A 17,315-nucleotide genomic window follows, 5' to 3' on the forward strand; every position below is an offset into this window, starting at 1 on the left:
AGAACACCTCATCCTTGTGTTTTGTGAGATATCTATCCTCATCAGCCCAACCATCTGTGAGGAAATCCAAAACTCAGCAATGGTGAATGGGGCTGCTTTATGGGTACATTTTGTTCCTTTGCTGTTGCTGAGTCATAATCCTATATTTCTCTACCTATCATGGGAGTACCATCAACGCAAAGACTGCAGTGGTTCAAGGAGAAGGCCCACCACTATCTTCGGGCAACAAAGGACAGGCAATATATGTGGCCTTGCCAGCAGTGCCCACATCTTGAGAACAAATACATTTTTAAAAACTGCCTATTATTGAGAATTATATCTCCCACTGCCCACGGGGCCTACTCTGATTATAACGTCAGGATTTTGGATATTGGTTTTACCTTGCTAAAGAGTTGAAGATAACTGTGATGAGGAAGAAAGATCTTTGTTTTACACTGCTTACTGATTAATTTTAGGTTCCCACAATGGTTTACCATCCTGAATTTGAAAATGCTGGACAGGAGCCTGGCCTGCAGATCTGGAGGGTTGAAAAGTTGGACCTGGTCGCTGTGCCCAAAAACCTTTATGGAGACTTCTTCACAGGAGATGCCTATCTTGTAATGCGCACCATTAAACAGCGGTCTGGAAATCTGCAGTATGACCTGCATTTCTGGCTGGGTGAGTGCTAATCTTTATACCTCTTATTGTTTGCATTCTGTGATTGCATACTATACTGTTGCTATATTTGTATTATAGTTGTCACTTCTTGCTTTAGAATGTAATTCAGAGAGAGTGCCATATGCTGCCTGATTGAAAGCCTAGAGCATAGAATTCTTTATTTTAAATATGCAACTAGTGGAATTTCACGTCAACACTGGCCAAGAAATTAAACCCATTGCTGCAGGATTTTGTAACCTCGAGCCTCAATTCAAGTATTTGGGTCAACTTAATTCCTTGCAAATTACTGGTAATTTGTAGGTAAAATCCCTCCTTGTTCTATTTTTAGTGCACTGGTTAATGCATTTGCATCAACTTCCTATTTAAGAAAGTTAATTCATTTAATTTAAATGTGTTAATGACTTCGTTAAAAATCTCTCCAGCATTTGAAGCAAATGTATTAACCAGCGCATTAACTGTAACACACAGAAATTTCAACCTGACAATAGGTTGTGAAAACATTTCTAATATTTCTGATGCTTTACTTGACGTACAGAAATCCCTTCATGGCTACAGGCTCCTTGGAGACCAGAGAAAATCTTGTCCTCCCCTTCCTTCCCCCCCCCCCCCCCCCCCACCACAACACCCCTAAAATACAAAGTGCTGGGAACATCTGCAAGAGAAAGATAGATTGGATGAGTCTTCTTTCCATCAAAAGTTCTGATGCAGGAACCCACCTGAAACATTTCCTTTTTCAAATGACTTGTGTATTTCCAACGTTTGCATTTTTTTTTCTTTTCATCCACATCTGATCCATTAAGCCTGCAGGAGCAGTTGGCCACATGCGGTTCACTATTTGTGGCACTGAATACCACCATTGCCCTGAACTTTAATGTCAGAGGCCTCATAGAACCAACGAGGGACATCTCGGGAGTCGGCCAATTTGGTTGTTTGTCTTTTGGACAACTGATCCTTTCTCTTCTACACAATGGAGGAATCACAGACAGCATGATACAATAGAAGTGAATTAATTTTGTTCTCTTGTGTAGTGATGTACGTGTTTAATGTGTTTTGCTGGTGCATTTCCTTTTGTGCCGTGACCTTTTCTATGCTGTTTGTGTGTGCGCCCTATAACTGATTATTCCCCTAGAACCAGCACCACTGGTGAATGGTTCTATAGCCATGTGATGAGCTGCAGGGAATCTAGACTGCCTGCTACATGTTTCTTTGACTAATCCTGATGTGCCTCCAACAGTATTACAGATCTTTGTCAGGAGTTGGTATTGATTACTGTCACCTATGCAGACCTGTGTGACGACATGAAAAAGTCACTGACCTGAGTCCCAACTAGCTGCTCCTGTGCAGCTCGACTAATACCCTGCTGCTGGAGAGTATCTCCTCACCGTGTCCACTGATGTCTCCACATAGAATCAGTGAGGTCTCAGGAATCTTTTTCCATTTGGTTATCTGTAGTCATTCTCCATGTAGGTTGAAGCTGGACTTGGGAGTTGAGACCCAAAGCCCCTCTTACAGCAGTGGGAGCGTTCAGTGGAAAGGCTGTGACTGTATCCATGGCTTTAATAAGTCCTGAGGTTTCAAATTTATCACCACCTTCCATTGTCCTATGCCAGGATACCAGTGACATATCAGTAAGGTCCTATTTCTATACTGGCCACCATTTCAAAGCAGACCTGCTAAGATAGACATCCCCACACAACTAAGTGGAGCACTCCGAATGATGGATATCGGCTCTACATCAGCAGGCTTTATCCGCCATGACCCGTGCCCAGTGCCTCACCCTCTGATTTGTTAACACCAGTAGCTATTTCTCCTTGCACAGTGTATATCTGTGCTGGGGATTACTTCAAGTGGGGATGGTGATGCTCTTCTGATTTGGGCGTAAGATGACAGTGTTCATGTTCTGTGAGGAGAGCAGATGGTAGTTAATGAATAAGTAACACACTTGTATATGGGGATTTCATTTATCATTACGTGCTGTGTTATGGGTATGGATGTAACTACTGTGTGTGGGCACATATCTCATTGTACAAATCATCGAATATCTGAATAGTATGGAACATACCATACGCTGAACCACTAAATGAGGGGGGTATGTTTCTTCCTTTCCCACCTCCCTTTCCAATTTTTTTTAAGCATGTGGTATATTCCCTTCCCCCCTCCCCCTTCACTTCAAATACTAGAATTGTCCTTGATATCCCCCTCCACCCTCTACTCTCTCTATACAAGGTTGTGCCTCTGTCCTATATCAACTTGTACAGATGACATGCCTTCCAATCTCTCCCACCTAGACAGCTCCACAGTAGCTTCCTCATATGATTTTGTAATCTGAGCTCACTGCCATTCCACACCACACCTTCCAATTTTGCCTTGTAAAAATAATGTGGATAGAAACATGGTGATTTGACCCATGGAAATTGCTTCCAATAATACATTGTCTCTTCACCTCCAAATGATGGCATGTACATTCTAATTTGCTTATCTCTGCTATTTTCAATCCTAATACCTTACTGGCTACATTCTTAACATTTCTCTCCAATACTTTTTTTTGCACATATATCCTTTACAACTGCAACGTCCCATCGTGTGTCCTGCTCTGCTACTTGACAGTGATATTTGTGCCTTGCCTTTGTGCTTTATGGGTCATGCAATTTTCTTACCTTCATCCAGCTTATTTTTGGTTGATGAGTTCACTACCTCTAATGTACTCCTAACTTCTCTTTCCCCCCCCCCCCCTGCCTCCCATTGCACATTTGGGGCCATCCACCCCGAGCATAAACACTCCACAATACCCCAGGACTGGGAATCTTACAGCACAGAAGGAGGCCATTCAATCCATTGTGCCTGTGCTGGCTGATTGAAAGAGCTATCTAATTAGTCCCACTCTCTTGATCTTTCCCCATAGCCCTGCTAAATGTTTCCTTTTCAAGTGTGTATATATACAATTCCCTCTTGAAAGTTACTATGGAATCTGCTTCCACTGCCCTTCCTGACAGCGTATTCCACATCATAATTTGCTTGCAGTGACTTGAGTTTAAAAAGTGCCATTTACAATGTTTTCGTGGTCCATTGGCTGTATAAGAACATGAAAGGATCATTATTGCAGCTGTGTGTCGTCATTAGCTATTTTCTCATTCTTGTTCACACAATTGCACACTCAGTAACGTTTGAAAAATGTGAGTTCCCAAAACTTTAGTGATTCATTGGGTTCATAAAATAAAATGGCCATTTTGCACGTTTTAAAAACAAAAGGGATGTCAGTCCCTTGTCAACGCTGGTCAGAGGATTCTCTGTAGCCAGTGTGTCATATAGTTTCAGCCCTAATATTTTTTTTTCCTTCTGATGAGCAGGAGATTCATGTTCCCAGGATGAGAAGGGAGCGGCTGCCATATTCACTGTGCAGATGGATGACTATCTTAATGGAAAACCCATCCAGCACAGAGAGGTGCAGGGCCACGAGTCTAATGTCTTCCTGGGCAACTTCAAGTCTGGTATCAAGTACAAGGTAAAATTTTGTCCGTAATGTAAGACAATAACTTGATTCAACACTTATCAATGAATGAGGCCAGTGTTCTGATTTTGGCTTTGGTGTACAACGCAAACTGCAAGGCCTCAAGTGCTGCCTTGACAAATTTCTCAAACAAATGCTTAACCACTTCTTATCTTTTTGTTACTCACCCTAACAGTAAAAAAGATTTTTTTTAAACTTTTTACTTTCAAAATTTCAATGCAAGAAACAAACCAGGAGCACACCAGCTAAATCAATATAAATAAACCAATGATGGTGTTTGCCAAGAGTTAGTAAAGTACATCAACAGTGTTGATAATTGTACGGAGAGGGTTTCCAGCAGGGTCTTTGAAGCTGAAGGCTATTGACAGATGATCGAGTTCTGTACAGGATTGTGTTTATTCTACGCCAGCGTGATCTGTTTCATGCAATCAGGAGCCAGTGACAGCAGACTCTGCTGCCATGGGCCGGTAACCAAAATAATGACCCCACCCCCATATTAAAGAGGGGCTGACAAGGATGGGAACTGAGGAAAGTGGATATATGCATAATCTCAGCCGAGGAATGAGACACTCCCATGATTTTTTTTTTAAACGTTTCTTTCTCAATGAACAATAACGGGAAGATTGTGAAACAAAGGAAAGAGAATTCATTGAAAGCGAAATACTGTGGATGCTGGAAATCTGAAATAAAACAGGAAAAGTTGGAAAAGCTCAGTAAGTCAGGCAGCATCTGTGGAGAAAGAAACAGTGAAGGTTTCAGGCCGAAGACCAAAGGTGCTGCCTAATTTGCTGAGCTTTTCCAGCATTTTCTGTTTTTATTATGAGAAAATTCATTGTCAGAGCACCAACAAACAGCACATGGGTTTGCCCCATATCCCACACAGCCAAATTCCCTACTGCAGCTGGGTTGGGAGGGGGTGGGGCAGGGGAGCATTCACTGGTTTAGAGAGATATAATTGGAGGTCTAAGAGCATGTTTCCCTCCTGTATTCTCAATCTGGATGGTGTGCAGCACAACGCGACATAACTTGGGTGGAGAGAACAGAAGAAAATAATTTTAAAAAAGAAGGAATGTTACCTTCTCCAAAAGGGCAATGAGTAAAAGTTATTATGAAAATCAATGACCCTTTCTGTGATCACCCAGCACCACACAGTGGGTGAGGGCGTGGTTGAGTGACTGTTACTCCCAGACCCTTGTCATTGCCACTCTTTGATCAGTCATTCGGATGAGAGAGAGTGGGTCAGTATATGGTCTTTTTAAAATTGGAGAGTTATGTGAACTATTTTAAAATGTTTTATAATTAATTATATGTAAATGGCAGCCTGCATTTTGCTCTGAAGCTTTTTGCTCAACATAAAGTTGGTGGCTTCCGACATCAGCTGGGGGGGGATCTCCTTAAGCTATGCTGAGATATGTTGCATTCGGAGATAGTGTTCTTTGTAAACATCCATTATCCTTCGCTCCTCAGCGATTAGCCAGTAGGAGGCGCCCTTCGACAGGGCAGTATTGATCTTGTCAGTTTATCCTAGTCACTGAAATAAGGGGCTACGTTGCCATACACAACTGGCAAAACTTGTCAGTGAGGGTGTGTGAGTTTGTAAGTTATTAGAGACTTGAGACTTTGCTACCCTCTGACTGGTATCCTGTACTCTGCCATAAGAGAGCCAAGTCATTCATAGTGATAGCATTTTAATCTGTTGAGGGCTACAGATTTATAAGTGTTATAAAAGAATGACTCCAAATGCTTTGAACGTCAATGAGACTACAGTCTGATTGCTTGCTTGAATTTTTTTGCACTCCCTTGTTTCACTGCAGGCTGGTGGGGTTGCGTCCGGCTTCTCCCACGTGGTGCCCAATGAAGTAACTGTGCAACGGTTGCTCCATCTGAAGGGCCGCAGAGTGGTGCGAGCAATGGAGGTCCCCTTGTCCTGGGATAGCTTCAACAAAGGAGACTGCTTCATCGTTGACCTGGGAAATGTGAGTCCTAAAGTTTCACAGACAACCAATATTGTTTTGTTACCAAGACAGACATTGCACATTTTGTTTAACGGTTAGGTCATCTTGTTATTAGGTGTTCTGAGACTGGAATGAGAACACCAACAGTTAAATCTTGTTATTAGTGCATTTAACAAATGTCAGCTTAAAAGGAATTCTGTTCATCTAAAATACCACATAACACCAAATGTTATACAGGGAGCTACCTGCTGTTGTTCCTTGCCTTCCTGCATTTTATGCTTTAAACAGCTGGTCAGAGGCACAATCAGGGAGCAGACACTTTTTTTGTAGCCTTCTGTCTCCATTGACAATGTTGTTGAAAAGCCAGCTCCTCCGTTGAGTATTCTGACATATGATAGTTGTGGCAGTTGTTGCACTTAAATGGAATGAAATTCCAGTGTGACACTTCAGGTGGTGCATTAATAGTGCCCTCCACCCTCTCCTTTAGAAGCGCATTCAAAGTAAATGCAATAATAGGAACGAAAAGAAAAATTAGGACCCAGACCCAAAATTTGTGTCCGTGAAAAGATTGTTCTGTTAATGAATATTCAATAGAATTGTGTATATTGAATAAAAAGCATGCAAGCTGGGATTATTTAACCTTTGCAGTTAGCTGATGAAAGAAACATTAATGATGCTTAAAGGAAGAGGCTTTCAAAAGGTGACTTTCTTTATATAATAGAGGGCCATTAGAGAAAAAGCAAGTTTCCCAAAATAAGTGCTTTATAGAGTGAGAAAACGATCTAAGCTGTGTCACTGTTCAAGCTCAAGAGGGAAGGGGAAATTTCTCAGGATCTCCATTGTAAATTATGGTCACTTGAATTTCTGAAATGTTTGTGTGCAAATTGAGTCATCTGCGTCCCCCTGGGATTGAGAGCCAGCAAGTTTGATCTGCGGCCTAGGCCTCGATGCAGCTGTTGAGGCCCTCTCTCTCTTTACAGATTTGTGTTTGTGTTGGATCATTAACAACTTGTGGCTCAATCCTGCTGAAAGTGGTCACTATACCGTCTGAGGTCAGAGCCTCCATGGTTCACTAATGTCCCTTGGGGAAGGGGACCTGCCGCCTGCTTCGGAACATTGCTTCCTTTAACGTAACCTATTAATTGCTTTTTACCCCACACCAGTTCATGTTTGAGACTTGATCTATTAAATTAATAATGTCCTTTGTGACTGGTAGTAGCTGGATCTGGCTGGTAACAAGCTGCTGAGTATCAGATAGCGTTTTGTTTTAAAGGAGTGCTCCATCCCCTTCATAACATGAAGCAGGTCAGGGGTCACTGTACATTCAAATTCATTTATTTTTACTGCAGTTGAACAAAGTTCCTGGTGCCAAACCCCTTTTACAATAACACCTCGTGGGCACATCGTGAACACACAAAAGCATTCGCCTCCATTTCTACTTGGATGTTTTTCTAATATAGACCTAAGTTGTCTATTTTTATTGTTTACCATTGTATTGTCTTTTTAAAAAAAAAATTGAAGTATTTCACCACCTAATAGCCAGGGCTGTCTTTCCTTCATGCTGTATTTTAGACTGGTTGGGGAGGGATAGGAGGTGCTAACTATTCTCTGAAGTTAAGTGTATTCATTATTTAACACTTGTAAGGTAGTATCACGCAGTTTTTAAAAGGCCCCATTTGATCCATACCCACATTGTGCACTTGGTAATGACGGTTACACTTTCCACAACAATGTGATCATTGTAATTTATTGATCACTCGGAACACTGAATAGTCCCTTCAGTATCAGTAGTGTAATCTATAGCCACTTTGATATCTGCAAACTCACTTCCTCACCCATCATTTCCTCTCCTGAAGACATTGTCTCCAATGAACCATACATCAACCTTCTAGCATCTTGATCAAGAGGCCATTTTTCATTTGAGCCCAGACAGTGAATGCGACCAAGGTTGTTTGACCATGATGGGGTATCACAGTCAAGCTAGATCTTTTTTAACCTGGAATCGCTCCACCATTGGCGGCTGTGTCTTCAGCTGCCTAGGCCCTAAGTCTGAAATTCCGTCCCTAAACCTCCCTGCCTCTCTACCCCTCTTTCTCCTTTTTAAGACACTCATGAAAATCTACCTCTTTGACCAAGCTTTTGGTCACCTGTCATATATCCTTATGTGGTTCGGTGTCAAATTTTGTTTGATAACACTCCTGTGAAACGGCTGGGGACGTTTTACTACGTGCTAATGTACTAGGTGGGTTAGCTTATCTTTTCCCTGATGAGCTCTTATTGACACCATTTGTCTGACTTCATCTAAAGAAATAAAGAACTTACATTTAGTTGAAGTCCTTCATGCTTCAGGGCATCCCAAAGCGCTTCACAGCGGACAAAGTGCAAGCAAAGAGCATAAAGGGTGCGACAGCATTACAGTATAGTGATCTGCCTCGTTCGACAGGATGCTTTGTGATGTGTTGATCTATGACCTAAAACGTCATTGAGCAGTTGATTTTTTTTTTTAAACCATTAAACTGCACCCATGTTTGTAATCATACACTTTTCCCCGTATTGTGTGTTTCAGGAAATCATGCAGTGGTGTGGCTCACAGTGCAATAGGTTTGAACGGATGAAGGCCACATGTGTAGCCAAGGGGATCCGTGACAATGAGAGGAGTGGCCGTGCCCGCGTGCGTGTGGTGGAGGAAGGAAGTGAGTCAGAAAGACTGATTGAGGTGAGGCTTGGGCAGCTCGAGACCGCTGTGACATTACATTTTCAACAAATTGTTAATAGAAAAAGGTGAATTAAAAATAGGAATTCCTTGTGCTATTTGGATGTCGTTTGTTGAAGCCCCACCAGGTGTCACCAGAGTGGTTGAGAGTGAAAGTTTGATCCACTCGATGGTCCTGCTGAGAGAGGTCCTGAGCAGACGTTGGACAGGGAGAGAGGGAAAATCAGGGTGTGGACATCTGTCATTCACCTTAAGTCAGATTGATGTTGGTGGAAGCCAGGGAACAAGTTACCCATCCACATACCCTCCTCAGTGTGGGGACTCCAGGGAAAAGGGCATTTGTAATGAGATATAAAAACAGAAAATGCTGGAAATACTCAGCAAGTCAGGCAGCATCTGTGGAGAAAGAAACGAGAGTTAATGTTTCAGGTCGATGACCTTTTGCCAGTTCTGACGAAAGGTCATTAACCTGAAACATTAACTCTTTCTTTCTCCACAGATGCTGCCTGACTTGCTGAGTATTTCCAGCATTTTCTGTTTTTATTTCAGATTTCCAGCATCTGCAGAATTTTGCTGTTGATGTAATGTGGTTTGCTCTATTTAATTAGATCAATATATCTCTGTCTAAGAATTTCTTTTACTTTTGACGACAGCTGAACCTAACTTAAAAAAAAATGCTCACAGTTGCAATGGATCCCGAGAAAATGCTGAACACTGGTGAAGGGGCATAGCCTCCTTCAGCGTGCATGTAATCCAGAATGTCTCTTATTATCTAAATCTCCTTCCCCTCCTGTAGGTGTTGAGCCATGATGAGCACAGTTACTCAACTACCTCCAATACCTCATCTTAATGAGCCATGTTAGGTGAGGGACCTGACAGTCAATCACCTATTGGACGATGGAGCATCGCAGTCCAGTCCAGTATTATCCTTGACAAATATTGGCATGTGCTCCATTTCCAGCAGCTACCTCTGGATAGTGATCAGGAGCTGATTTTTAAAAAAAAATCCCCTGCCACCTCCTCTCCAGCCCATGGTTGTTGGGGCCTATTTGTCACACCTCTACTTTAGCTGCGATCAGCTAACTAAGTGCTTAACTAGTATTTGAAGTCTGGTGTGCATGGCTCAGTGCCACTTCAATCAGTGCAGATACCCAACATGCCATTTAAAATGCCTTTTTTAAAAGCAAGAATTTTCACATTCAAAGGGAACTGATGTGCAGAATGAGAGCTTTGGAACAGCTGTCCATGATGGCTAAAGGGACGAGTGTTGAAGGGAGCGTGGAAGGAAGAATCCTTCAACAGATACAGCGGTGTGGAGAAAAGATTTCATCCACATCTGTTGTTGTCTGGTTGTGACTGTTTATTGGGTTTTTGGCTGGTTGGTTGTAACTGTTTGTTGGGTTTTTGGCTGGTTGGTAACTGTTGTTGCTTCGTTTTTAGGTTCTTGGACAAAAACCAGATCTGCCAGAAGGAACCGATGATATTAAAACTGATGCATCCAATAGAAAGCTGGCTAAATTGTATAAGGTACTAACTGCAACATTTTTTTTTTAAATTTAAGTTTTTAGGAATGGTATATGGCAAATAGACTTTTCATAGATCAACCCTAGCTGTTCACCCTCTCATCACCAAATGAGTTAACTCAATAAGACCAGAGTTGGAAGCTAAGACCCACCTGATCTAAACAGCCCTGCACTACTCCACATAGTGCATCCACTTGCTGAGGCAGCAAGGGCCCCTGTCCAGCAATCAAACTGTGAGTAACATGCTCTTCAGAATACTACCTTTCAGATCTGTATTTGCATGTCGTCAGCTGTTCACAAGATTACAAAAGATGTCCAGAAGTTGTCCTAGTAATTCAACATAGGCTTTCTTTTCTTACTAATAACTGTGATTGGAGTGGTCCCAATTCATTCTTTAATTAGTAGAATTTTGCTGCTCTTTACATGTCATACTGGTGTGGGATTAGTACTGATATGGGTGCAGTGGGGAGGGGACACATTTAACATTGGCATTGGGACACTGATTATACTGACCTCTGTTGGCACAGGTACACGTGGTACTGTTGCTGGCCTGTGTTGCCCAACACCTTCAGTAGAAGCAGGGACATGTTTGTTGTATCAATATCAAGCATAAGAACTGATAGTGTAGTAATACTTGATGGGCATCCAACTAGGAAAAAGACAGGACTGGTGAAGTCTGTGAAGCACTAAATTTATTAAACCACATAATGTTGACCCTAGGAGAGAACCGGAAACCTCTTGTGCATCTGACCGTGCGGTAGGGTCAGCATTTTTGCTACATCATAATTTGAATCTGAGCCAATGCCAAGAAATCCTCCAAGTGAGTCACATACCTTGTGGAGTGTTTGTGTAAAACCTGTAATGACATTACATAGAATGTACAGCACAGAAACAGGCCATTCGGCCCAACTGGTCTATGCCGATGTTTATGCTCCGCATGAGCTTCCTCCCACCCCTCTTCATCTAACCCTATCAGCATAACCCTCCCTTTCTCCCTTGTGTGTTTATCTAACTTCCCCTTAAATGCATCGATGCTATTTGTCTCAACTACTCCTTGTGGCAGTGCATTCCACATTCTAACCACTCTGGGTAAAGAAGTTTCTCCTGAATTCCCCATTGGAGTCATTAGTGACTACTTTATATTTATGACCCCTAGTTCTGGTCTTCCCCCACAAATGGAAACATCATCTTTACGTCTACCCTGTCAAACTCTTTCATAATCACCCCTCAGCCTTCTCTTTTCTAGAGAAAAGAGCCCCAGCCTGCTTGATCTTTGCTGATGGGTGTAACCTCTCAGGTCTGGCATAGCAAACAGTATGGAGATTCATGCTATTTACCCCTTTATATTACAGCAGTGCTCTTGATTCAGCCTCACATTGGTGGTTTTCCAGCTCTCCTCTAAAGGCAGCAGTTCCATCCCAAATGAAAACAGTTGCTGCCGGGAACGTGAGGTGGTTCTTGCAGCCACTTTTTCTGTTAACAGGTAGCCCCAGCTCTTGGTCCACTCGTACAGATCAGTAATTTGGTTTCTTGCCCCTGTACAGACCACCTCTACCATCAGGGAGGTAGAGGTCATTGTGCAATATAAATGGGCTGTTACAGCCCTAGTGACAGAGAGGAGTTCCTGAAAGGTCATTATAGTAAAACGCATCTCCTTTGATTCTATTCCCTCTCAAAGCCAGGAGAAGATTAAACTCCAGGTTTATCATGGACAACAATACAAAAGAATTCTTGGGAACAATGGAATCGACTTTTAATACAACCATGGAGATTTGAGTGAGGCTGTGTCCCCAAAAAGGCAGAAAGTTCTGTTTTTTTATAGAATGTTTCTCTTGGCTGATCAGCTTCTGACTAATGTTCTTGCTATCTCTTCACAGGTTTCGAATGCCTCTGGTGGTGAAGTTGAGATAAGCCTGGTGTCTGCAGAGAATCCATTTAAACAGAGCATGCTGGAATCTGGAGACAGCTTCATCCTGGACAATGGATCCAATGGGAAGATCTTCGTCTGGAAAGGTTAGACGAACCAAGTCGGCGAGTTGTGATGTTGGAGATTAACTGCAGGTTTAAGGCACTTTTAAAAGCATTTGCCCCGATTTTGAGGAAGAGACATCAAACTTATCTTTGTCTCCACTTTTCTGTTGCCCTTCTGGAAGCCAATTTGGAAAATGGAAACCCGATCTTCGCTTTTTTCTAAAAAAAAATAATTGGAATGCGGCCCAGAACAGTCAGTGAGTTGGCCCAGTGAATATGAATTCGTGTCATGGCATAAGTGGGCGAACACTTTGAACCAGCTGAGCAGGTTAAAAAGACCAAGGCTGGAAGTCAGGTGTGCTGGCACAGATTTGGAGATTTAGGAAAAACTTGTATCTCTGAAGGTGTTGGCTGAGCAGAGTCGATTAGGTTAATTTTGGTAGTGCAGGACCTTCATGTATGGAACCAACGGGGTGGTTATAATGTGTGAAAGGGCCTTTAAATGTGGAAAACAAACCAGTAAAGGGACCTCTAGCATGAAGTGAGTGTGCTGCAGGGAATGAAGATTTAATGTTTTGTCCAGTGTTACTCACCAACGCTGCACTCTGTGAATGATGTGCATCGTCTGCACCATAATCTCACTCACCCCAATTTCACTCGCCCATTTTAACTTCAGGTCAAAGCGAATTTGTAGAGTGATACAGATCCTGAGACGTTATGTGGCCTGGAAATAGGAGGCCACTTATTGCAACACCTATCTGCAACATCATGATGATCTGCTCCTCACTGGGGTTCTTCAGAAGCTATCTAGCTAGGAAATATTTCTGATGTATGGAGAATGCATGTTCTGTATTAATTGAAAGGGGTCAGCATTAGCTGTGTTGCTGTTTGAAGGGGGAGTAATAGCTGAATTCAACAAAAGTTATGGTGCAGGAGGGCATTAAGTACTTGCAACTGTCTGATTTATATATTAAGAAAAAAATCATTCCCTGGATGTGTGCATCAGTCGAAAGGCCGGCATTTATTGCCCATCCCTCGGTGCCCTGAGAAGGGAGTGGTGGGCTGCCCTCTTGAACTGTAGCAGTTTGATAGGCCACTTCAGAGGACAGTTTATGTCAACCACATTGGTGTGGGACTGGAGTCATGGAAATAGGAGGTCACTTATTGCAACATCTGTCTGCAACATCATGATGATCTCTTCTGCATTGGGATATAGACCAGGTCTACAGGTAACGACGGCAGGTTTCCCTCCCCAAAGGACATTAGTGAAGCAATTGGGTTTTCACAACAATCCGATAGCTTCCTGGTCTTTGATCTGGTATCAAATTATTGCTAAAAGTTCTAGTGAGGTGAGGAGAAAGACATTCTTAATTTCCTTTTTTGTTTTTAAAGGTAAAAAAGCTAATCCCGAAGAACGGAAAGCTGCCCTGAATGGTGCTGAAGACTTTATTACGAAAATGGGATATCCCAAACACACCCAGGTAGGATGTGCTGGGGTGCTTTTACCAAATAAGGGCAGCAGCTTCTCTGAGCTCTTCCAGCTACAAACCCCACTTCCTTCAAAATATTAGTAAAATTCCTCCCAAAAATAACCTGGAAAATGTCTGGGGGGGGTGGGGGGGGATAAAATTGAGCCTGAGGATGCTCACTGCCAAGGACGGATTTGGAATTTACCTAGAAACAGGCAAGAATTCAACCCATTTACAAGTAGAATACATTTCATATCCAAAGGCCCACAAGTGTGAGAGGAATTTGATATTAAATGAAGTTATTACTGTTTGTAACAATTAGATTTTCATCTTGGCTGTTTAATACCCAGAGGAAAAATTGATTTAACTTCTACGTAAGAAGTGGTTCTATAATGTTTACCCACATGATGTCTGCCATCTTGATAATCCCACTAGTAGAGGTCAAAAGGAAAAAAAGCACAAATGAACAATGGAGAAAATGCTGGGAATACCCGGCAGGTAAATCAGTATCCGAAAGAGAAAGTGAGGTTAATAGTTTGTGTGTGACTCTTCACTGGCTCAGATCAAGAGTCACACCCGAAGCATTAACTGATCTTTGTCTTTTAGATGCTGATAGATCTGCAGTGCATTTCTTATTATAGAAATTTTAGTGCAATTTGGCCCACAATACCTTCTGCTATTTTTTTTGTTCGCTGTCACTCTTTTATTGAAAATATTAAATAGGCACATTAACAAGTGTAATAAGACAATTTTCAGTGTGTAAAATGTACAGTTGATGTAGGGGATAAAAAGGGATGCTGTAGTAAATATCTCAATATTATGTTTCCTAGGTCCAGATTCTGCCTGAGACTGGTGAGACACCACTGTTCAAGCAATTCTTCAAGAACTGGGTTGACAGATATCAGACTGAGGGACTGGGAACCTGCTACATCTCTGGGCAAATCGCCAACATTGAAAAAGTGCCTTTTGATGCTGCAACTTTGCACGAGTCTCCTGCCATGGCTGCCCAGCATGGAATGGTGGACGATGGGTCCGGCGAGAAAACGGTAAAACACTAACACGACACTAATAGTGACATTGGAGAGGCACTAACTGTACTACAGCAAAGTCTTCATTTTCAAAGTCAGCTTATAGGAAGCAGGTAGGGGTTTTCCAGAAGAAACTGAATCTTAACTCGGAATCTAGAGCTTGATGTCACTTACAAGTGCACTTTCAAACCCAACTGTTTAGCCTTTGGCCTTTCCATTTCCTACAATACTTCTGTACCCGTCAATTTGCTCAACCGCTCGCTCACACTGCCACCTTTGAATGTCTTTGTCCCCAGCAAATAACTTCATTCTTTCCCATCCCTATGGTTTCCATCTTTGCTCCCTCAAGTCCAAGGGGCATAGACATGAGCATATCTGGTGCAGAACTGGTTTAGCCATCTATCATCAGATCCAGCTGGACCACATCAAGCGCTATAGGGCTACGTTCTCTGCCAAAACCTCCCACTACTCCCGGATCATCCTGGCGAGCAAAGATGATCTCCGGCTTATTTCCACTACTAATCTCTCCTTACACCCCTCCATTCTTGTCACCCAACAGCAAGTGGAAGGAGCTTATGGATATCTATCACTAAGATTGAGACCATCTGCTCAGCTGCCTCTGCTGCTTCCCAGCCCCCAGCCCCCACCCCCCTCCACATTTGTCCTTGCCCAGCAAGTCAATCCTCCCTCCTGCCCTAGTCCTAAACCCGCCTCTTTCTCAGGACACTGCTACTCCACTGATATTTGGAAATCAATATTGCGTGCTCATAATTTAGGCTTAGGAGTCTTCAGAGCCTAAATGTTATAATGTAAATGTACATCACAGGAGCCCATTACTCAGTGAGTTACTCTGTGTTCCAGTGTAAAAGAGCCTAGCAGATTTTATATTATGTGAGGTCCAGATGACAGTGTAAGTGCAGATATTTAAGTACCTGTTAGGCAGAGGGTTAGAAGTGTGCAAGATAAATTCTGTAAAATTTCTGTCTCAAACTTAACTTTTTTTTAAAAAGAAAGTTAGACTTGTCAACTTTATTGACTTTGTTTTACTTTGGATGAAATGCATTTATTGTGCCTTTTGCACACATTGTGAATCCAGTTTACACACTTACTGGGTCCGGAGGAACAGGTAAGGGATTGGTGCCGTGACACCATTGAATGGTGGGACGTTGGCTTTGTGTGCCTTGATGCTGAATTTCTTAACGGCTGCTGCCGTAGTGAGAAGGTAAAGAATCAGACGATGAGTCATCGTTGGCTGGTCTCACACCTTGCAGTAGATGGTTTGGAGCAGGTTGTCCATCTACACCCTGGGCAGGAAATGAAAGCTGACTGGGTGGTCGAACTGGGAAAGTAACAGAAGCACACTGTTGGCCTGGTGCAGTACTGGTCCCCACACACCAGCGGGACCTTCAGATCAGTGCTTGGTCCGTGCTACTTTAGCTAATCTCAGCAAGGACGGCGGTGAGGGGACCACAATTGGCCTCCTAGCTCAGAGAGAGGAGCAGCCATTGCACTGCTATCCAGTGACTGTCCCCCCCAGCTCCCCCTGCTGGAAGTTGTTGAGTGTATTCGTACCTGTCAAGGGCTGAATGTAGTTTGAACAGCCTCATACATGAAGCATGGCCAGTAGCTGTCGCTACTCCCAGCGTGAGTCACTGCCTTTGGGAAGTGGGTTGGAGGCGGGGTGCGGTAGTGGGAGGCAACTGGGAAGAAAAGGGATAAAATGCTACCTTCACAGGACCAATAATAAATCAAACTGAAACTTTTAGATCTGGCGCATCGAAGGCAGCGACAAAGTGCTAGTCGACCCGAGCACTCACGGCCAGTTCTACGGAGGAGATTGCTACATTATCTTGTACGCGTACACCTTCGCTGGAAGACAGGGTCATATCATCTATTACTGGTAAGCCCTTGAAAAGCTTTCTTATGAGCTACGGACATTTTCCTACCACTCCTATAGGATATTTAATTTGCGTTTGTTACTTTCAAAAAGGCTTCTCTGGGGTTTCCCTGATTGCTCGGACGGTAAGTGCCCGCTCTGGCACGTGCCACACGGAGGTTGAGGTGAAACGTTAAACCGAGGGGCCCTCTGCCAATTCAGCCGGATGTATAAGATCCCAAGTTATTATTTGAAGAGCAGTCGAGAGAGTTCTTCCAATGTCCCGGCCAGCATTCCTCCCTCGACCAACTCCACCAAAAAAAAATACAGATTCGTTGGCCATTCCTCTCACTCGCTGTTTTGTGGGACCTTGCTGTGTAAAAATTGGCTGCTGCACTTGCCGACGTAACCGTGGAGACGCTTCAAAAGTGATTCAGCGACTGTGCACAGCCTTAGGGGTGTCTCGAGGATGTGAAAGGCACTATATCAATGCAAGTTTGTTCATTCTTGGAGTGGGCCTTGCTGAAAAATGTCTGTGAATGTTAGGGGGATGGCAGGGTCAAGCTTACCTTAAAAAAAAAAAAAAAAAATTCTGTTCCTGGGATGTGGGAGACG

The 17,315-nt window shown here is 42.9% G+C and overlaps 1 protein-coding gene across 2 annotated transcripts in view; it reads left to right on the forward strand.

The window, feature by feature from the left end:
* LOC137300598 (gelsolin-like) overlaps nucleotides 1-17,315 on the forward strand; it is a 59,559-nt gene that overhangs the window by 15,348 nt on the left and 26,896 nt on the right. For both annotated transcript variants that reach the window (XM_067969768.1, XM_067969769.1), the window contains exons 2-10: nucleotides 456-657; nucleotides 4,005-4,159; nucleotides 5,980-6,141; nucleotides 8,687-8,836; nucleotides 10,274-10,360; nucleotides 12,234-12,369; nucleotides 13,720-13,808; nucleotides 14,627-14,842; nucleotides 16,591-16,724. In XM_067969768.1, the coding sequence (XP_067825869.1) occupies nucleotides 465-657; nucleotides 4,005-4,159; nucleotides 5,980-6,141; nucleotides 8,687-8,836; nucleotides 10,274-10,360; nucleotides 12,234-12,369; nucleotides 13,720-13,808; nucleotides 14,627-14,842; nucleotides 16,591-16,724 (1,322 nt within the window). In that variant the 5' untranslated portion in view covers nucleotides 456-464. The remainder of the gene's footprint in view (nucleotides 1-455; nucleotides 658-4,004; nucleotides 4,160-5,979; nucleotides 6,142-8,686; nucleotides 8,837-10,273; nucleotides 10,361-12,233; nucleotides 12,370-13,719; nucleotides 13,809-14,626; nucleotides 14,843-16,590; nucleotides 16,725-17,315) is intronic.

Source organism: Heptranchias perlo, chromosome 31 (genome assembly GCF_035084215.1).
Source record: "Heptranchias perlo isolate sHepPer1 chromosome 31, sHepPer1.hap1, whole genome shotgun sequence".
NCBI classification, from domain to species: domain Eukaryota; kingdom Metazoa; phylum Chordata; class Chondrichthyes; order Hexanchiformes; family Hexanchidae; genus Heptranchias; species Heptranchias perlo.